Genomic DNA, 23,115 nt, shown 5'->3' with positions numbered 1-23,115 from the left:
ACATCCTTTGTGACTTCTTGCGCATGACACAGCATTTGAATTTGAAAAAGAAACACAAAACTGACAGGATCCGCTCAGGTGGAGAACAGTGACTGGATCTAACACCTTAAAGGCCTGTACCGGGTGTGTCTCATACGTCCTGAAAAGTGAAGCTGCGGGCTCTTTGATTGCCCCCAGGTGGCTGGATGCAGTACAGGTCATAAACCCCACCCTCTCAATGCAGTCGAATGAGACTTCAGTGAAAACTTAAAAATAAATTCTGCTTCAAATAAAACTTTCTGAAAGATGGTTTTTGTCATTTAAGGTAGTTATCACGCTGATATATATTCAATTGTTTGTTTTTGTGATAATTTAGATTTTAGCTAGCAATCTGATGCTATAAAAACGGGGCATGTCATCATGATTCGCAGTTGATTGACAGCTTGTCTGAGGACTGTCGGAGCTTCGAGGGGAGATTGAAGATGTATAACTAACTATTAATTTTCGATTTCTTTGTTATTTAACACCAACAAAATGAGTTGTTCAGCAGTAAACTGTACTAACCGACCTACAGGATCTGACGGATCACTGAACTTTTTTCTGTAACATTAAATGTGGGTGTTATAAGCTAATTAATAAATGTTATTAGTTAAGATAACACACCTAATGTTAACCATGTCGGGAAAAAGCAGGTGATCGTTATCTGGCAGTTATTATTTTTATGGGTATAAAATAATAATTAGCAGGACAAAACTAATGATAGCCTACTCTAATTACAGCAATCGATCTCCTGTAATGTTAGTTGAACTTGATTTAAATGGCAGGACCGTTTCTGACGATTTAGAGTTGTTTCTAGTGGCATATTATATTGAGTTTATCTACTGAATTTGCTGTTTCAAAAATATTATTGGTCTAGAAACAGAATAGACCATTATTTTATAGGCAGAATTTTAAATTGTGTATAATTTTTATAGTCTATTTAAAATACATGAATGATGACGCAGTCGTCTGGGCGGAAGTTTGATACCGCGATTATCGCCGACGTTTAACGCCTCGTGACTAAACAAAGCCAATGTGAGTGTGCACACCGACGCGAAAAACGCGAGGCGTAAAAGCGTCATTTTTAAAAAAACGCCTCAGGTTCGTTTTTTTGGTTTGACGCGCCGCACTAAAAACTGGCAGACCAATGAGACGCTTTTGTTCACGTGCCTGGAGCTGCTGAAGTTACAGTAAAACATGACTTGGTGGCGCTCAAGCACAAAACGGTCTTGCCGAGCACACATTGATGCCAAGACGACGAAGAGAAAGTAAGTAGACTAGGAAGACCCCTACAAACTATCCCTGCGTCTCAAACAGCTCCCTAGCTTCCTAGGTTGTGTATCAGTGTACCGTGTAAGTGAATGTGGCCAACTCCCTGATCAGTGCTCTGACTACTGAACTAGGGAGAGCTGATTGAGATGCACACTATGGGTGCTCTGCCAATTCTTGGCCACAACAATAGATGTGTATTATTTCTGTATTTTTACTGTTTTTTTTCTTTTACATTCAAGAAATATAGTTTCTTAATGTCTATTTCATAAATATGTTTATTTGCACTACCGTTCACTTGCATCACAATTGTGACTTAATAGCACTATCGTTTCTGACTACCATCTCTCATATGTCATGTATATGCCATCTTATATCTGCATTTTTATCTTCTTTAACTTTATTAATATCATGTTTATTTGCACTACCGTTTAGCACAAGCGCCACATACTGTCAGGGAGTGAATTTGCACGTTCACTCTGCGCATCGTCACTGAAAATGATGAACACAAAAAGCGTCTCGAAAAAAGCTGGCGATAAACGCGTGCGATATTCGTCCAACAAATGTGTGTACAACGATGACGCACAGCTCATATCTCTGTCGCAGTATGAACGTGCAACGAGAGTCAAGCCCCTATTCTCTTATTTAATAGTAACCATAACGACGGTGACCAACGTAATATTAAAGATGGCGATGTCCATAAAACTGAAAAGTATTATCACTTCTCACATGACAAGAGACTGACTGAACCGCGAGTTCATCCATCAAACTTCATTAACCAAGAGCAACATGCAAACATGCACTAGCCGTAGTGTTTAACCGCTGCAGCACACGTGTCACGTCCTTTGCAATGTCTCGTGCACGACACGGCATTTGAAAAGAAACGCAAAACTGACATGAGCCGCTCCGGTGGAGAACAGTGACTGGATCTAGCACCTTAAGATGACGCACAGCTCACAACTCTGTTTCAGTAAGTTACCGAAAGCGAAACCACACACAAAAAACATTAGCAGAGCGGCTCTCTCACACTGTATGACGTGACAGAGTTGTCCAGTCCGGTTCCGTTCACACAGCGCGAATATTTCGAGAATGCGGTTGTGAGTTCTGAAAATTTACAGGTGTGAGTTCGGTTATAGAATGCGGTCACACCCGTAAATAACCGTGCTGCGTGTGAACGTAAACGTATTAAGAACTCAAATACAGGACTGACAACCGTATTCTGCTGCTGTGTGAACGTGGCCTCAGGCAAAGGATTATAAACAAAAAAATAAAAGAATTATTAATCTTTAATACAGAAACGGTATACTTCTAATATATTGATATTAGTATACTTAAGTATACTTAATAAAATGAACTTGAAGTACACTTTTTTTTTAAATAAGGGTTATGAAGAACCATTCCTGCAGTGAAGGAGAAGCACAAAGCAAAGGACAAGGACACAATGAAACATTGTAAAAAGGTCATTTTATTCCAGTATTTTGACCCTTGAAATGTTTCAGTTTTCCTTTTTAAGAAACATCCTAATGTGTTGAAACAGAGATTATGTACAATGGTATGATCCAGACATGCAATCCAGTTGTGTCATACAAAAACATCTATACATACAGTACACACTGCATAGGAGGCATCTCCTGTCTATTACTTTTGAATCAAGACTTCTTTTTACAAACTGAACATTTTCTCATCAACATGAATGAGAATCAGAGCTGACAGGTGAGATCATTTCAAAGCTTTGCTAAGATGTGGTTTGATTGGGAAAGGGGACAAAAATAGCATGAGAATGGCTTTCATCAAAACAGCATACTGTCATACTCCTCACAATCAACAGTGTAAATGTGCATACTCAGTATGAGCTGTCTACGTGTTTCCCACAAAGAATTAAGTCTGTCATAAAAACTTTTTCAGCATTAAATTAGTCAATTTAAGTCTTATGGCAAAGATTATCTCTTCTACAGTTCAGTCATTACTGTTGCATACTGAGTACTATAGCATATTTAAAAAGTAGCATGCAGTATGCAATTTATACCTTGTACAAGGAAACCAGTTTGTGGAATCTTGTAAGCGACAGCGTACGTTGGCGTGTAGGAGTGACAGATGGCTAATTGGAAAATCTTGTCATAAATGTAAATGCTAAACGGATTGAAACAGCCAACTTAGATTTTAAACTGATCTATTATGGTACATTTAACATGAAATTCACACAGATCTTATTTAATGGGGGTGACAGAGTGAAACTAACAAATAATATAAACATATTTTGTTGAGAAGAACTGTAGAAAACATTTTAGATTCTTGGCTGAGATTGTGTCAAGGAGGCAATTAGCCTGAGGAACTGCTGTCATCAATCCATCACCAAGCTTTGGACTTGAACCAGAAGCAAGCTGCTATGATAAATGGAATATGGTAGGGGAGCAAACATTACTAATCATTGGAAATTTATGTCTGAAAACTTCTTTCCACAGAAAAGTTGTCAACAGCTGCTCCTATTGCCAGGTTAGCATGTGAGATTTTGAAAGACATAAATCAATATTTACTCATCAGCCTCTTCAAAACATCAAGTAGGCTAACTTACCAGATGTGCTTGTGCAAGATGTGTTATTCAGGCACGACAGCAAAAATACCTGTATTTGTCACAAGAATATTATGGCAAAAAGTTATGAATGGTAAAAGATTGTAAACTGTGTTTAGACCTCCGATACAGATCAACACGCCTATTGAAGTCATCATGTAATCAAAATTGACAATTCTTATTTCATACTGCAGTATTTATTATAAAAGATTTATCCGTGCGCATCATTATAATTTTTTAGAATTCATGTGCACTTCCCCTTCCTCTTGCAGCAACATCTCATCTGATGATGTGTTCACTGGCTTGAGGGCAGGACAAACTGTCAATCACATGAGATCACAGCGAAACACAACAATCCAATCAATTCCCAATGGACAAAATCAAGTCCCGCCCTACAATATTTCTTGTTCGAGAATCGGTTTCAATCGGAAAGAAAGACTGATGTTTCATGCCGACTTGAATCTGCAAGCGTTAAAGCTATTGATATGGATAATGATCAGGTAGTGAGCAGAAAAAGCTTAAAAAAGGCAAATGTTGAGTGACAGTACTTACATGCACACTAAAGCTGTTTACTATGAGAAAGAGGGTTAAGACACGAAAGTTGGTTTACACATGCACTGAATTAGTGGCTGTTTTTTTACTTCCATATGAGAATGTAGCTTATGCAGTCGTGTAAACGCATAAGCAGCGTTCTTGCAGTTTTTTTGATGAGTGCACATGAGAAAGCACTGTACAATTAAATTAACATAAAAGTGTGGAAAAAGCTACTGATGTGAAAATAATGGGATAAAACCTGGCATGTGAATGTTTCTCATCTGAGAAATGTCTCATCTGATCCTAATTTGCTTTCTCACAATAAACAGCTTTCTGGTGTGCATGTAAACACAGATGTCCTGCAGAAATTGCAACTTCAAGAGCTAAAACCTGTCAAGATGGCTCCTCAGATTTCCTTGTTTGGAAAAATATATTACACGCAAGACTTTTTGAATGGTATTGCTGATTTTTGAGCAATACAATTAATGTTTTTCAGAGGTTGATGAAGTAAAGAGACCTCAAAGAAATAAATAAAACACACAAAAGTACATAAAGGTAAATAAATAAATTTCTTAATAAAACAAATAATAAAAATTCTTTGTACATACTAAAATTTCTAAAAAGTCTTCAGTTTACAGATGAACTGCTGCACATCAGATCCTTTACAACTTGATTAAATTCTCCAAGCATTTGTTTATCCATGAGACATTTTCTTTTTAAAACAAGCCTTTAGTTGAACGTAAATTTAAATCCATACAATGCGGTGTTTCAATAATTAAAGGACTGTTTCTACTCTATGTAATTAGGTGTTGCAATATTTTTTTTGGTCTATTTTTATTGCTGAAACTATTCATACCTGCAAAACAAACATTACACCAGAACGTGCAGAACGTTCAGGAATTCTGTTGTAAATACCTTACTCATACTGTTCACGAGAACTGAAGCAATAAATTAAATCCTGTGGGGAAACCAGTGATGAATAAAAACAAACATTTGCAGGTACAAAAAAAAAAGAAGATAAATTAGCCTTAGTATGTGAGCAGTGTCTTCACGGTTAAAAGAAAACAGTTCAGGGATGCAGGAAGAAACTAATACTTTCTAACACACTTCCAATGACTCACCTGACTGTAGTATCAACAGCTATGACAGCCATGATCATTTTTTATGGCAGCATCTTTATTGGTCCTTTGCAGGTGTCCTCGTTGCTGGTCTGGTTATGATTACATGTACATCAATACATGTCTCTGGCCCACTTATTTCCTCAGACAGACAGGAAACAGACAGAATGTAACGAGATGACTGACAGCTCTTAGTGACTTCATACAGGAGAGGGCTGGAGTGACACTGAAATAACACCATCCCTCTGGTCCAGAATCAGCCAGAAAGCTGCATACTTTTCCCACGTCCTCGCCCGTTGTTGGGCTCACCGGTCCAAGAGAAGAGTGAACACAAGAGCGATGAGGAGGAGATACAAAAGAAAGGAGACAGAGGTGTCCAGCATTAAGAGGGGACAGATGGCATAGCCAGTGGTGGACTAGAAACAGTCCTCTCAGAATGAAATGTGTGGCTTTAACGTACAATTTCCCTCCAATAGGGCACAATATTGGAGCTTTAAAATGTCTAGACCCCTCCATAGAGGCTTATAAGAGGTAGGGGGAAGCCGGCCTGTTCACCACAGTTGAGTTAGGGCCATGACCTCCCCATAATAGGTCAAAGATCAGCACTGAGAGTGAGGAGTGAGGATGAGGTGGTAAGGCAGGGTGAAGGGACGTCCCATGATCAAGTGATGCTACATGGTAGAAAGTTGATTGGGCTTTGATGATGGAAGATCCAGCAGTGCCTGTACAGTGACACCAACTTTCACCAGACCTCGCTCCTCCAGGATGTGATGTGGCAAACACAACTTGTCCTGTTCATAAACAGACAAACAAATGTAAACATAAATATAGATTAATATAGATAGATAATATAGATCAGATAAATGGCCAATATTATGAATCTATACTACCTTGATAAAAATGATGACAGTAAAACAAAAATAAGTTTTTCAATACAACATTATAATGTACACTACCATTCAAAAGTTTTGGGCTGGTAAGATTTTTTATTTTTTTTTTATTTCCCCTCGAAAGATTTTATCTGATCAAAAACACAGTAAAGTAATATTGTGAAATATTATTGCAATTTGAAGTAACTTTTTTTATTTGAATATATTAAAATATATTAAAATGAAATTTATTTCTGTGTTGTCAGCGCTGAATATTCAGCTGTCATTACTCCAGTCTTCAGTGTCACATGATCCTTAAATATGATGATTTGCTGCTTAAACATCACCTATTATTATCCATGTTAAAAACAGTTGTGCTGCCAAATAGGGCTGGGCGATATATCGCATGCGATTCTCACGCGCATTTCGTCAGTAAAGCCGGTTCCCTGATTACCGCTCAATCGCCATCACCTGCTTTCAAATGGAGCGCCATTTAACAGACAGAGCCGTAGTTCACTGATAAGCCACGCAAATATCGCGTTCATTATCGAAGGCGATTCATCTGCGATATGAACGTGATATTGCGTGGCTTATCAGTGAACTACGGCTCTGTCTGTTAAATGGCGCTCCATTTGAAAGCAGGTGATGGCGATTTAGCGGTAATCAGGGAACCGGCTTTACTGACGAAATGCGCGTGAGAATCGCATGCGATATATCGCCCAGCCCTACTGCCAAATATTACTGTGGAAACCACAATGCATTTTTTTAAGATTCAGCATTTATTTGAAAGAAAAATCTTTACAACATAAATACTCTCTCTTTTGATAAATTGAAAGTGTCTTTGCTGAATAAAAGCAGTTATTTCTTAAAAATCTTACTGACCTTAAACCTTTGAATATATACTGTATGACAGATGGATAATTAATTCAACTTTTTATGCATGAAACTTCTTTAACGTTCAAATCTCTCAATATCCCTTAGATTATGTTCTCATTTTAAAATATGTAGAATCCATTATATATTTGATTTCAGATTATATGATAAAAAAATGCAGATATCAGATGAAAACAGATATATCATGCATTCATACAATGAAGAAATACACAATCCTACCTGTGGCACTCCAAGCTTTTTACAAGCATCCAAGAAATTCTCAACATTCCGCCGACACTTAGCCATACTCAGCTTTGGCTATTAGAGACAGACACAGACAAGGTCTTTTATAATCCCTTCAGAAAGTAGAGTATCTAGCACTAAACAGATCCACACAGCATCAAACAATTTATGTGCTTGTTTTGAATGCTAATTAAAACTGCAGAGAATATAATTTGAACTCACAGAAATAATGTAAGACATTTCCTTAATTATTTCCAGAAAATAAAGATCCAAGAAAGTCTAAATGAAAGTGGGACTTACCACAGCAGGAGAGGGTACATGAATACTGGCCACGGAACGAGGGCGAATATGATTGGCCAGATGGCATAAAACAACACCATCCATTAGGGCAGCACCCACATCATCTGGCAACAAAACCTTCAACCTAGACTCGAGGTTCTGAAAACACACACAACCACTAGGTTTACTTCATTGGATTCCAAATAAGAGTCAGGTATATCTGTCTCCACCAACGACTTCAGAAAATCAACAATGACCAGGTTGGCCATGACCATATTCGTGACTATGACAAGAAAAAAACGATATGCGTGAGTATTGTGTACTTTTTAGGGTCTCATCTTCCTGTTTTTGGTTCGTTTACATGTCTTTGGTCCGTGTTGCGTTCATATATCATTCAAACCGCACCAGAGTTAGTTTGGAAGTGGACTGAGACCCATCTTTTCAGTGGTTTCGGTCCGCTTGTTTGGTGCGCACCAGGGTTTGAATGGCAACGTTCACACGTGTTCAAATGAACCGCACTAACAGAGCAATCGCACCAGGTCGTTTTAATCGAACCAAACATGCCAAGTGTGAACGCACCCTTAATGTATGATGGTGACAGCAGACTGAATTCGGGAGGTGTAGAAAACCATATTGGCTACCAAAGTTCAAGGAAATGTCACCAAACTCATAGAAAAGCACTTGGTATTGGTATTTCAACAGGACACTGACCCGTAAAAAACTGCCAACTCAATCAAGGTGTTTATCAGAGGAAAGAAATGAAAGGTCTTAGATTGGCCAGGTCAATCTCCAGATTTAAATCTTACTGTGCATTTCACTAGCTGAAGAGAAGACTAAAGGCAGAAACTCCCCAAAACAAGCAACAACTAAAAATCGATGCATTAAAGGCTTGGAAAAGCAGACTTTGGTGATGTCTATGGGTTGCAGACTCACTGCTGTAATTGTATGCAAGGGATTTGCAGCTAAATAATAGCTTTTATACTTGTACATTTGCTTTAAAGGATTAGTTCACATTTCAAATTAAAATTTCCTGATATTTTACTCAACCCCATTCTATCCAAGATGTTCATGTCTTTCTTCAGTTGAAAAGAATTAAGGTTTTTGATGAAAACATTCCAGGATTTTTCTCCATAGTGGACGTTTGAAGGTCAAAATTACAGTTTCAATGCAGCTTTAAAGCGTTCTACATGATCCCAGACGAGGAATAAGAGTCTTATCTAGAGAAACCATCGCTTTTAGTTTTAACAATAAATGCTCATCTTGAACTAGCTCTCTTCTTTATTTGAACTGCAGCAGTGTAGACATTTCTAAGTGCATTACTGACCTCCACAGGTCAAAGTTTGAACTAATTGTTATATACTTGCACTAACATATTGTATATGACAATTTAGTTCAAACTTTGACCTGTGGAGGGCAGTAATGCACTTAGAAGTGTCTACACTGCTGCAATTCAAATAGAGAAGAAGAGAGCTAGTTCAAGATGAGCATTTATGGTTAAAACGTATACAATTTTTAATTTTTTTTTTTTTAGAAAATGAGTGAAGGTTTCTCTAGATAAGACCCTTATTTCTCTTCAGGGATTGCTTTAAACTAATTTTGACCTTCAACCGTTTGGGCTCCATTGAAGTCCACTATATGGAGAAAAATCCTGGAATGTTTTCCATGTCTTCAACTGAAGAAAGAAAGACAAGAACATCTTGGATGACATGGGGGTGAGTAAATTATCAGGAAATTTTAATTAGAAAGTGAACTAATCCTTTAAGTTAAATTGTCCCAATACTTATGCTCACATTAGATGCTCAAAGTGCTGTTGTTCTTAGTTGGTAAAACATTTATATGTTGAAACAGTTTTTGTCTCATATTCCTCTTTTAATCATATTTCCAGATTTCTTGACTCCACACCAAAGAGAGTAATTTTGTCTGTCTTGCTGCCTAAATAGGGAGCTACTGTCTAAGACAGCACCCTAACTTAAATGCAATGCTGTACATTAAGTGATGAACTGTGGTGAACTGAAGCTCTGAATCGGCAGCGACTCAAATAGCACCCCTCCTGTGAAGCGCATGTCAAAAAATGGTTTTAATTCATATATACAGTGCTTCAACATCTAATCTTCATTCCCATTCTCAGAATTACATAGGAAATGTTTATTCCTGTTTGCTTATACTTTTAACTTTGTAAAATATGCAAGGGAGGTTACGGTGGAATTCTGACCTGCCGCAGGAGTCTGATCTGCTCCATCTCCTCCCTGAGGTGCTCCATCTTTCTCCTCATGGTAAAGCTTGGGTCTGTGGAGCTGAAGTCTTGACGGTTTCCACGGGAGAAGGCTGAGTAGTAAACACAGTCATCATCATCATCATCATCATCATCATGTTTTTCTTCATTCAAACTTTCCTTTATGAACTAACCTGTCTGATCTTTAAGTCTGGTAAATCTTTGAATCTGCACACTGTGTAAACCTGTTAGCTCAATGTCTCCTTTCTGTTCATTAGCTTATAGAAGTCTTCCATGGTCACCCTTCAAAGATCAAGTTTGTTCATGCACATCTTACTAATCAGTTATGAAATTTACTGTTGAATAGCTCCATAATTAAACAATTTAATCAGTTTGCAGTTGCAGCCCTGGTTAAAACAAATAAATGTGCATTAACACACTTTGATGTGGAATAAAAAAAAAAAAATAAAAAAAAAACTTAACCTCAGATATAGACTTTACAGTTTCAAACAGTTTTCAGCTGTTTGTGGTATTTTTGCTCAAGCCAGATTTACTGGATGAAATTACATGGATTTACAGCACTCCATTTTTCACAGCACTTGGTACACGTATTTCTCATTGCAACAGTGCAAGGCCTAATTTACATAAACAAAAAATATAGAGAGGCATTTTTTGATTCGTTTTGTTGATGTTTTTATGATTATGCAGATGATAAACATCAAAAGGTGATTTAATGATTGTTCACATGGCAGCACTACCTCTGCAGCAGCTATTGGTGGGTCTCAGAGCACAAGATGCTTTAAAATATAACTGACTCAGATTATAAAAAGAGGAGCATTTGTGAGACTGATTACACTGCAAAAACAAGCAGTTTTGGTATTGTATGCAGGTCAATTGTATTTCTGTGAGACAGGAAGCACAGACCTTCCTTATGCTTTCCACTGAATTACAAAGTCATGAGAAAAAAAATTGTAAAGAAATACCACCTATTTCTACAAACCTTGGTATCACTAAAGTTCAAGACCACAGTTATGATGACATCTTTCCAAAGAAAAGCTGTTCTTGACCTCTAAATTCCCATTAAACAAGAGTAATGGAATTTTTTTTTTTTTTAATTAAAGAAATTGTGAAATTTGAGTGCAGTTTCTTGTGTGTTTCAAGTGTGATTGCTAGAAAAGGTTTTAAAAATGGGAAATCTCTGTTTTTGTCCAACACATCAATATAACGTTCATTGCTTACTTACACTGAAAAATGCAAAAAATGAAAAATTGCACTTCATGCAATCGGATAGCTATCAGATCGTGAAAAGATCTCCACCCAATGAAATCACTCAAACCACTTTAGAAGGTAGTTTGAGATGCATTCCAGATTAAACTGGACAAGTGTAAATGATTTTGGTTGTTGAAGCCACATGTGTAAATTTTACTCCTACCAAAATGGTAAAAATAAATAAATCAATACGATAGCTTGTTATACCAGCTTCCGCTTCCGATGCAAACTGCCGCAAATGAAATTCTACGTTCAGCGTCACATCCTGAAAGCTCAACACAGTGATGATAAATAAATTGCAGTGCATATCTGTTGCATTTGGTAATGCGAACTTGGTTTTTTGGAGTTTTGCAGACACACACTAATGTGGCCAAGTGTAAATAAATCAGATCGGATAGCTATTTGATCAGTAAAAGCTCATTAAGTGACAAGTGTAAATAGGTCCAAAGATTTACCTGATCTTGGTTTCAGGCCAAAGACAGTGAGAGTTGTGGTGAAATCATTAGACCGCATTCCCTCCTGTAAGAACACAGACATTGTCATGTTGAGAAAACTGTCCGTATGTAAACAGCTAACAATCCTGAATCCTGAAATGGATTTAGTTTCTTCTGATTGAAATGGTTTTATATGTTTTACACAGATATTTCCTTCCTTCATGAACTTTGTGAATGTAATATTGTACTTCTACAAAATGAGACAGGGCTACAAAAACGGTTTCCAATGAATTTCCAAAAAACTTTACAGACTGCACTGACAAAAGAGCATGACTATAGACATTTCTGTGGTAAAATGTTTTAATGAAGAATGAAATATGTTCTTCAGAAGACCGTTAATGAAAGTGCTTAAGAAATATGGATGTTCTTAAACTTTATTTTATTTATGTTGCAATCAGCCATAGAAGGCAATGGAGCAAGTGTATACTAAAAGTGGTCTGTGTTATGATTTTGTAGTCTAGAAAAGATGTTTAAAGAGTTTAACCAATCAATTTGAAGAAAACATGCAACCTTGCCATTTTTATGCAACATATAAATATGCGTTTCATTTTTTGGCTGTGAAATTGTTTTAATAATGAGAACACTGGAGGTCCTGTTTGGTTACTGCTGTGCTGCAGGTTAGTGGGGCATTAGAGATTCTTATTTCCCAAGAGATAGTGTCCATTAAGTTCAGTTGGGGCCTACCTGAGGATAATATTAGATTGGAATCACACCAATCTCAGGTGTCTGGGGCGTTAGGTGCATAGAGTGAATTTCTACTACATTTCCAGGACTTCACCTTGCCTAAATATCACAATTATAAAATTCCCTGATATTTTCAGGTTTTTCATGACCATGGAAACCCAGTAAAATAGTGGCACTCAAGCAGAGTGACATGCAGACAGTAACACACAAAGTCTCACCTCACAATCATTGTCATTGCCACTGGAGTTTCTTCGAGCACTTTGACACTTGTACTGAAACAGGAAACGCAGGGAGACAGAAGATCAGATTTGTGATGATGTTTTTTTTCAGCCTTTAACATCAGAAATTCAGTCTAGCCAGAGATAAAGGGATTTAATTCCCCAGATAAAGTGCCCACACTTCACGTGCACTGACTGTCTGATGCACGTTGCACACTCAAAAAAAGTGCACATGTTGACTGATATCACCACTTCCAAAGTGAATGGCTGGAACGACATAATCTGGACCAAACATGCCAAGTTATCAAAAACTACATATCCATGAACAGAAGTATATAAACTGCTTTATATTTTTTTGCTTTATATGAAATAAACAGTATATTACTTTTGTACTGACATAAATTCTGATTATAAAATTGACTGAATAACAAATTTAATTAATTCATCCTTCACCAGTTTTATTACTATGGCATGATCCATTTCAGATAAAAAAAAAGAAAAGATTTTTTGCTTTATATGCCAATCACAAAGACTTAGACACCAGCACATTAGTTCTTACATATTCGCACAGTAATATTAAATATACACCTTATGGCTCATTCAGAATATTTTATGTTCATGTTCTTAGTCCAGTCGCATCTTAAGAACAGATTTCAGTATACCAGGTGGTAGTTCTTTTCCTGATTTCCCTTTTATGTGGAAGCTAGGAACCTATCTGATCCAAACAGATTCACATATTTATTCACTCTCTCTTTGTCTCTTGACTCCAAATTTCTTGACTTTGAAGGCTACTCATTATTCCAGCTCAACCATGACAGGCGATCACCTTCCTCTTTCTCTGAGTCACAAACGTTTCTCACTCTTTTTAATCAATTCATTTTTCTATGAATGTTAAAACAAATGGCTGTGAAAGTTTTAACCGTTTTACAAAACAGTAGCTATATTCAGGAAGGCAATACAACTCTCTTTTTAGAGAAGAGAGTAAGACATCATATAAAAGACAAAACAAAAACAGAATTATCAGCATGGCATCATGTGCACTTGTCAGAGCAAAGACAGGGAGTGCACATTCTCTAGATGATTCCCATAACAGTTCTGGAATTCATTCAGTGATGACATACAATTAAGATAAACAAGATCTCACACACCAGAGACAGATGCTGAGTATCATCCTTCTTCTGGGTCAAATCACGTAGCTGTTGTGAATACATTGCCTCCTTCAAAAAAGATCAATTGGCAATCACAGAAATGTTTCCTGGACGACCTACATGTATGTGTTTGGGTCAATGTTTGAACAGGTGTGTGTTAGGTGTGTACAGGAATTCTATCGTGTGGTGAAATGTCACACTTTATGTTAAGTGTCTCTAACTACTATGTAATTACATCACATTAACGATGAAAGTACAACATATACTTGTGTTCCTGTTGTATAGAGGGTGTGCACTGATGTCACTTTTTTGCTGGGATATAACCCCCTTAGCCAGATTGTGAGTTTCACAAATTCATTGTTAAAAATGGCAACAGCTTTCCAACCTGCATGTGACAGCATTTTGTTTTGGGGGGTAGGGTGGAAATGACATAACTTTAGTTTCTTTCATTTTTTCCCATTTGGCCTAAAACACTGTCACTGAAGTTGAAATGTTGACTACAAACAGGTTTTTCAAATTTTCCGTTGTGGCATTCTGTCCGTATTTATGATTCTTTTTATGATGCTACCTACAATGCAGTGGATCCTTAACTGGAATCAATCCTGCTACATATTTACTCTTTGAAATCTTGCACTCGGGAACAAGTGGGACAGGGATAGCTGCAGATCGGAGTAATGGGTGTGATGAAAGGAGGCGTGCTGAAAGGTGAATTGCTACAACAGAAACTAACCTTTAATCCTTAACCCTAACACCCTGACAGACAGCTTTCGCCGCCCATGATAAAGATCTTTCTCCATGCCCCAACCTTTCGTCTCACCCTGCAGATTCCCACACTTGATACAAGTCAACACCATTGTGACTAAAAGTTTGCAAAGAAGTATTTCCTACTAAAGCAAGACACTATTTGACTCTGGTTGAGCATATCCACAGCAGACTGGTGGAAGTAGCTTTGGATGGCAACATGCAAATTGCATTGAAGTTTTCCTACCTATTTGGCAAAAGGGAAGACAACAGCCTTTTATTTCTCTGTTTTCTTTGGTAGCACTGATTTTTTTTTTAAAAAGGGGGTACTTTACTTGCCATCAGTGAAGTACCCCTTTAATATAGTGGAACCTAATAATCTTTCTTTTCATAGCATTAGTGTCTGTCTATAGCAGTGGTAAGAAACCATTTTAAAAGTAAAAGAGAGCATTAAATGCTAATGCAAACAAACAAATCCTCCAAGGACTCCAAGGACTTTCAGTTACAGTTATACACAGGGGAAATAGTGTTATTGTGAAGTCATCTGGACAGAGACTGGGCTTGCCCTCAAATTCTGGTCTTTTAATACTTCCATGGAAGCTGAGTGAATACAAAACAATGTTTCTCATGGCAGTGTTTTTCTCAACAAACCATAAAGGGAAATTCCCTCACAGAAGAACAGGTACAGGAATGTGCAAATTATCACTGTGCTATGATTCAAAGGACAGGAAAAAGGACAGCGATGCATTTACTTGGATTTAATTAAAATTTGATTTAAAAAGTGATAAGAACAGAGAAACAAAGTCTGCTTAACACAAACAATGATATGCTTTCATTTTTACTGAACACATATTCTAAAACCCGTGTAAATGGGATCCTGGGTTACCTTCCTTCACCTTTCACATTGCTCATTACTCGGGGTTAACCTGGGTAATCATAAGCTGCCGTTTCACACTGTAAATTCCTAAACCCAGGGTTAACATTCTTATTTGCATATTTGTGGTGTCAGTGTCACTGACTGGAGGAACGCGGTGCATGTTTTTCCTAAAAGCTCTAGTACTGTGCATCCTCATTATATAGTGCTGACTGTATCAAGTTTATCCTGAATGGACTTTTTGGATTAGAAAAAAATTAAACATTCTCGTCTTTACTCCAGTTGTCGTGTTTTCGGTCACAATTTGACAGTTTTTTCCTCAAGTGCTGAAGCTACCGTTAATAAAACATGCTGTGTTTTTTGACTGTCCAAAGCTCTTGAAAATGTGGTACACTATTGGTTGTCTTTTGCTATGCATCTAGTCGTAACATTCTAACACTGCAGTGTACAGGTTTTACACTACAATGCAAACTGAAAAGTGGTGCTAACCCCACTTCTAAATTACGAGTGTAAAACCTTCCTCTGTCCAGGGTCAAAAACAGTGCTTAGAATGACTTGGAATGATGGTTAAGTGGAGTGTGAAAAGTCACCATGCAGGAAGGAAAAGGTCTGTAAATCCTGCATTTAAATTCAGCATAAAGTGGAAGTTGCGATTGTCTTTTCTTCTTTACTGTGACATCTATCTGAGTAAAACGGCATCTGAAGTAAGTGGACGGGACTTTATTTCGTCCTTCGGGAATTCATTAGATCATTGGAAGTCGAGCGTTGCTAACAAAATGAAGGCATATCTGAATGCCCGTTTGCAGTCAGTGCATGAGGGCGGAGCTATCTGCAACTGCCCAGCAGATCCAGTGACATAAAGGGTAAATGCTGTCGCTGGTGTAAGCTGAGGCTTCACTTTATAGAGATCAATGCATTAATCGGATAAATTGTTGATAATAAATACTACATTATTACATAAAAAAAAAGTAAGAGTTGTCAGTTTTTATTTCATGCCGACATTAATAACCCGCATTTTGGCAGAAATATCCTCCATTAAATGTTTCCTGTAATTGTGGATCAGATGTGCATAATGCTCAGAAGCAGTTTTGAACTACTCCTCTTCACAAAACTCTTTCAGTTTCAGTCTGTCTGCTGTGAATCAATCTCTTGAGGTCATGCCAAAGCACCTCATTTAAAGTGAAATCAGAATAGGCCAATCCAGAAGGTGTATTTTTCTTTGCCATTCTGTTGTTCATCTACTGTGCTTTGGGATTTTTTTTTTTTTGATACTCCTGCAGCCTATCCTGATAAACCTTTGTTTATCTATCAAAGACAGCAAGTGGTCCAGGCTCCAAACCTACTTTACAACTGGAATGAGGCTTTGATGTTGGTGTTCTGTGTCTTTTCACTCCACACATGCGAGTTCTAACAACTATGGTTTCATCCGTCTACAGAATGTTTAAAGTATCACAGTCACGTCAACAAAGATGTTAACATGTTTCAGAGATTTCTGTAACTCGTCACTCGACACTCAATTTGTGTTTTATAGTGTAGGGCTTAGAACAACACTGCCAAACTCATCTCATTGACAGGGATCCAGACTGATCCTTTACATCTTTTGTGGAAGTCACTAGCCTAGGAATTCAGATATGTTTTTCACCCTGCACAGTTTCCACAATGAGTTCAATAAAGATATTAAAAAAGGTTTGATTGTGTGCTATTTGTTCAAGCAGACTGTGTTGATCTAATATTGTGCTATAGTTTTTTAAATTTTAAGATCAATTTATGTAGAAATCCAGGAAAATCTTGCACCTCTAAGCAACTGTTACCGCTTTTCCACCAAGGCAGTGTGAGTGCTGGTTCGGAGCCAGAGCCTAGTTTCAAATCAGTTCTTTGTCTTTCGACACACAAAGCACCAGCTCCGAACCAGAAAAAGTGGTTCGTAAGTAGCACCAAAACATTGCTGGGCTAGAAGTAAGAACCGCTTGTGTCAGGGGCTGGGGGCGGGGTTACCGTGACCAACAAGAAACTTGTGACCGCCATTTTTGAAATAGCAGCTAATCGAGCTAAAAGCAGCTCGATCGTAATCTCCGTCTATACAAATTACGGCGAGCCATGTTTGGATGCCGATGTAGGTTCGTAAAGCCATGAGCATCAACAGTAGAGAAACATCCGCGATTGTTGATAAAAGGCTTGTTTGAGATGCATCGGAGCAGGGTGGACCGATTCGGCAGGTGCCGCGGGTCCGCGGGAGCGTTTGTAGAGCATACGACTCCTTGTACTTTTGGATCGTTCTCGCTGAGCTTTGATGTCATGCACTGATCGCTCTGCGGGAAGCCGATGCATCTCAAACGAGCCTGGTGTGTTTGTGTTTGGCGCTGCGGCGCTAGCTTTGCTGTGAAATATGAGACGTATACAGTGACGCGAGACCTGGCTCTGTGGTGGCTCTCTAGCCTGTGGAAAGGCAAACTGGTTAAGGCTCGTCAGTTGAACCAACTCCGAAATGGCACTAGCACTAGCTCTGAACTAGCACCCGGTTCGTGCTGGTGGAAAGGGGGTTTCTGAGACTACATGAAGTGAAAGCAGCAAAGTACAGAGAAATTTTAATCAGATGGGGTCTAGATTTTTGTCCCTTTTTAATATATAACAATTACAGCTAATTATGTGAAAGATCTGAACATTATATGCACAGGACTAGAAACTGATTCTAAACTCACCATGCAGTGTTTCTAAACCACCTGAAAGAAAAAAAAAAAAATCTCACATCCTGACTTGCCATGTTTTAGATAAGGACAGAAGTAAAGGAATCAGTCAGGCATTTTAACAACATCTGGGCCAAGCTATCGGGCTGAGACTATGGGTATTGTAACTAGTGGTATTCTACAATATAAAAAGTGTCAACACAGCACAAAAAAAAAAAAAACCTTCCAAACTGAACAATTCAAGCAATTTTCCAACAAATAGCACAGTGACATTTACAAGTCTGAAGCAACATGAAGTGATTAAATATGTGTGCGTATATGTGTGTGTGTGTGTGTGTGTGTGTGTGTGTGTGTCTTTGACAGAACAAGTGAGAAATAGAGAGGGATCCGCGAACAAAAAATGTGTGCGTGAGAAAAACTGAGAACATGTGCGAACTTGGGTGTGTACCTTCAGGTAGTCTTTTCTCAGGTACTTGTTTTTTCTCCGATCCTCATTCTGGTTGAGCACAGGAGGAATCTCTGGCCATCTTGGTTCTGAGTCACTGCTTTCTGATTTCAAACTTCCATCAAATGAGCAAGAAGAAGAAGGCTGAGGGACAAATCACAACATTACAGTAAATGACAGGACTCAACTATAAAGAGGCCTGAGGCCAGACTGTAACCTGCTTTTGGCACTGAAAAATCAAACATTTATTGACATTCACAGATAATGTTATGTGGTTGGCTAACACAGATGAGTTTTTGTTGAAAAATGACAGTTGATCAAAAGTATGAAAATATCAATAAGAATGTTTTGAAAACTACAAACAAAGTCGCGATGTTTTGCATTGTATGCCATTGTTTTCTAGCAAAAGAATGTTTATGAATTGATGGAGTTATATTATAACTGCAAAATGTTTAGCTTGTAATGTAAGAAACAGGTGAACAAAATGTTGTAAAGAAAATGTAATAAAATATACACCACTGTTCACAAGATTGTTGTAAGACAGTCTCTTATACTAACCAAGGCTGCATTTATTTGATCAAAAATACAGTAAAAACAAGAATATTGTGAAATATTACTACAATTTAATATCACTCTTTTCTATGTGAATATATTTAAAAGAGATTTATCTTTGACAAAGCCGAATTTTCATTATCATTCAGTGTCACATGATCCTTCAGAAACTATTCTGATATGATTTGCTGCAAGAAAAATTTCTTCTTATCAATGTTCAAAACAGTTGTGCTGCTTAGAATTTTTGTGAAAACCATAATGCATTTTTTTTTTAAGTTAAAAAAAGTAAAAAACAAAAAAAACCAAAAAAACATTTATTTGAAATATTTTTGTAGCATTATACTGTTGATATGGATAGCATAAATCTGAACAGCTCCGGGTAGAACGTCACGGGTTGCCATCTTTTAATTATGGTAGTTATGGCGTGAATGCAACAAATTCATAGTTTTTGAAGATCATCAAAAGGTGGCTGCTGTTTGTTTGTGGTGCTCCGTGACTGACGTCTGTCTATACATGCGTAGCATGAAACGCGCTAATGACGTATCATTTCTGTAAGAACAGGGTGCACGAGGGCATGTAAAAACATGTTGACATCCAAAATTTTTAGCTTAGGTAGGACATTGTATTATTTTATTCGGACCAAATATAATGATTGGATGAGCATTTTATGGTCCTATGCCTTCCACAGAAAATATATATTTCTAAAAATACATTTAGACCGTTTAACATAGTAAGTGCTATCAGGATATGAGGAGACTTTCAACCAGTGTAACAAAAAATGTTTCTGTAGAGAATCACCTATTGCACCCTTAATGCATTCTTGCTGAATAAATGTATACATTTATTTAAAAATATCATCCCCAAACTTTTGAACAGTAGTGCAAATATGAGTAAAATTACTACAAGAAGCTTAGACTTTAGAACCTTTACTGTAAAGATAGAAATTAATGAGGAGGAGGAGGAATGTGATGAAGGAAGAATGACCTCAGAGAAAGCCGCATCTTCATCAGTGAGATCAGTCTCCTTAAAAAAATAAATACACACACAAAACAACAACAACAAAATAAAACCCAGAATGAGTAAGAATGGAATTCATTCAGACGCAATAATGAAATGAGCAGGCCCAGAGTTTTACTTTTTATGCACATTGGGTGGGTGGGAAGGGGCGATACAGATATTAGTATCTGAAAGTTTAAAGATGCATTCAGTAGTTTGGTGCCAATTTAAAAAAAATAAATAAATAAAAATAAATAAATAAAAAATTTGAAGAAATAAAGTGTTTTTGTGAAAAGTCATCTGAATGATGTATACTCATATGAGATGAAGACTGTATTCATAATAGTTTTCTATAAAAAATATTTTATGCATGGTGAGGGTCACCCCACTCAATGTGTTTCGCTATGCTGAAATGACGTATTCCACAGTTTCACTAAACGTCAGAGAGAATCCTCTCGCTCATTGGCTGGTGCCTCTATAGATAGTAATGAAGTGTTGTTTAGTGATGCAAAGAGCAAACATTAGACAACCGTACACACTTATTTTTGTTTTTAACCAGCAGAGACAATAACAGAATCAGTATCTGTACCACAGAATGTTCTGAAGTCAGAAGACACAAATGCTGGAAATATTAAAATTAATTAATTTTTGTTTAGACAGCTCTCTAAATCACACCAATAGTAGTGTGATTTACATAAAACTTAGGATAACAATTCAGATTAGGTCCCTGACAGCAACATATCCGTGCGTAACCCACATGTATCAGATGTGGGCCGGATCTGGGCCACATTATGTTGCTGTCTGGGGTACACATTTTTAACTATTAACTAGTTGCTTTTTGGCATGCATATTACTAGCATATTGGCTCTTTATTAGTACTTATATGCACATATTCTGCATGGCCATATCCTAGAACCCTTAACCCTACTCCATACCTAAACATAACCACTACAACCAGTGGCGTACGGGACACCCCCGCAGCCCCCGCGGTGCGTGGGGGCCCCCACCCTATGATGGGCCCCGTCGCAGATTCTTTATAGCCTTTTTTTTTTTTTTTTTAGAACTGAACTCAATTGACTAAAGATGAAAATAACCAAAAAACTGAAGCCCAAAAATGCAAGCAGAAGATCATAGAAAATAGTGCTAAATTACCAAAAGGTAAAATTCATCACTGTTGTTTCCATCACCGTTTGTAAGGTAGCCAAGACAACAGCAAGCCTTGACGCGCTGTGTTACTGTTAGCGGATGTGTGCCGAGACAAATAAATATGTTCGGTCTTTGCTGAGACATTATTATTGTTATTTATATTAGCCTATTATATATTGCCCAAATGTATTTACCCCATCGCCAGCTCTGCTAATGGACAGCTATCGGAATGTCTGAAGTTCTTTTCCAAATGTAGCCTAGCCAATAAGTCTAGTTATTTCTTTATTCTTTTACTGTAACTACATGAATTTAGTTTAGGCCTACATCATTTGATGCACCGATCGAAATTACTGAAAATTTGCGGCCGAAACAGCAATTTACGCGCTTGTCTAGAAGGGAACCTTATACGCAAATTTGTGTCTAACTTAGAATTTAGACCAGCTAAAATATATTGTTAGACCAAAAATATCTTATCAATTAATTAGGTAATAAAGACATGTAATAAAGAAATTTAATAAAAACAGAAAGAAGTCTATTGCTTCAGCCCTCAAAGGCCGCGGAAACATGGATTCGTTTGTTACGCACTTCAATCCATTCCACACCCAACGTTCATGGTTTTCTTCCTATTTATTAAATATAGGCCTAGGCAATTGGTTGATGAAACACTGATTGAAAATAAGATACAATTTCTACAAAACGAAATTAACTTTAAAGAAAGACTTACTATAAAACAAAACTTAATGAAGTGGTCAAACTCATGTCTAACCAGCTGCATGTCTCCCGACATTGCACATCCGTCATGCTATTCACTTTTCATAATCAACATAGGTGACATTTAAAAAAAAAAAATAATAATATTAGGCTATAGCCCAATATTTAAATATAAATATGAAACTAAATTGGCTAGTTTTTTATCCCTCTGGCCGACGAGTGCGCCGACGCGTTCTGATGGATTTTCTCCTCATGACAGCTGAAACAACTTAAAACAGGCTTTCCGTCATTTTTTGGCAATAGCCTACAGATTAGTGCAAGACTACAAATGGTCTACTTTTTTAAAATTTTATTTTATTTTATATTTACGCTCACAATAACAACGACACCTTGTAGGCTTCTTTTGTAAAACAGAATAAATGAAAAACAGGGTGCGCTTTCAGCTGTCTCTCTGCGAGAATCTTTCTGAAACGTCTCAAAAATTAATTTAAACTCGGCGAATAACTGTACCTAAAAGAAAGAAACATCTCCATTTGACAAGAAATTTGTATGTCTGTGTTAAATAAGAGGCGATCTATCCGCTGGAATGTGTTGTTTCTGAAATCATGGCCAGTGCTCGTTGCAGCTGTTATCCGTTCTCTTGGCGCTCCTTTGGTTTTAATGAGTAAATTAGCCTAAATATTTATTCCTGCCGGTATTTTAGTCTGCGATATCAAAATCACTAAACATTATATAGGCCTATCATATAGGCTAGGCAATATTATTCGATAATAACATCAAATGAAGCAATGCAATGATAATTCACCACAATTCACTGTTAAATCAGTTTTTGTAAACTGCGGGGCAGATGGACTCAAGTGCACAACAAATTTTAACATGACATCACTGCTAATGGGAGGGGCCCCATCTCATTCTTCGCGGGGGGGCCTCACAGACTTGCGGTACGCCACTGACTACAACAACTACATTACTTAATATCAATAAGCAGTAATTAGGAGTTTATCGAGGGAAAACTCAGTGAACATGTGTACCCTAATCTAAAGTGCAACTAAACTTATTTTGATACTTACAGTACAAGAAAAACAGCTATGCTAATGCTAGCTAAAGAACTACTGAATGCACCTTTACAAGTCAGTCATGCGGGGGGGGGGGGGGGGGGGGGATAAAAA

At 37.4% G+C, this 23,115-nt stretch overlaps 1 protein-coding gene across 4 annotated transcripts in view; it reads right to left on the bottom strand.

The window, feature by feature from the left end:
- Positions 1-2,732: 2,732 nt before the first annotated feature.
- lrch2 (leucine-rich repeats and calponin homology (CH) domain containing 2) overlaps positions 2,733-23,115 on the bottom strand; it is a 90,076-nt gene continuing 69,693 nt past the window's right edge. For 2 of the 4 annotated variants that reach the window (XM_048186950.1, XM_048186952.1), the window contains 8 exons: positions 20,078-20,116; positions 18,545-18,685; positions 12,650-12,703; positions 11,709-11,772; positions 9,985-10,097; positions 7,794-7,931; positions 7,491-7,568; positions 2,733-6,299 (listed from right to left, as the gene is read on the bottom strand). In XM_048186950.1, coding sequence (XP_048042907.1) covers positions 6,180-6,299; positions 7,491-7,568; positions 7,794-7,931; positions 9,985-10,097; positions 11,709-11,772; positions 12,650-12,703; positions 18,545-18,685; positions 20,078-20,116 — 747 coding nt within the window. In that variant the 3' untranslated portion in view covers positions 2,733-6,179. The remainder of the gene's footprint in view (positions 6,300-7,490; positions 7,569-7,793; positions 7,932-9,984; positions 10,098-11,708; positions 11,773-12,649; positions 12,704-18,544; positions 18,686-20,077; positions 20,117-23,115) is intronic. The other 2 variants (XM_048186951.1, XM_048186953.1) reach the window with 1 other exon arrangement.

The sequence above is a fragment of the Megalobrama amblycephala genome, linkage group LG4 (assembly GCF_018812025.1).
Source record: "Megalobrama amblycephala isolate DHTTF-2021 linkage group LG4, ASM1881202v1, whole genome shotgun sequence".
In the NCBI taxonomy this organism is placed as follows: Eukaryota; Metazoa; Chordata; class Actinopteri; order Cypriniformes; family Xenocyprididae; genus Megalobrama; species Megalobrama amblycephala.
This window is presented reverse-complemented; position numbering and strand designations above follow the sequence as displayed.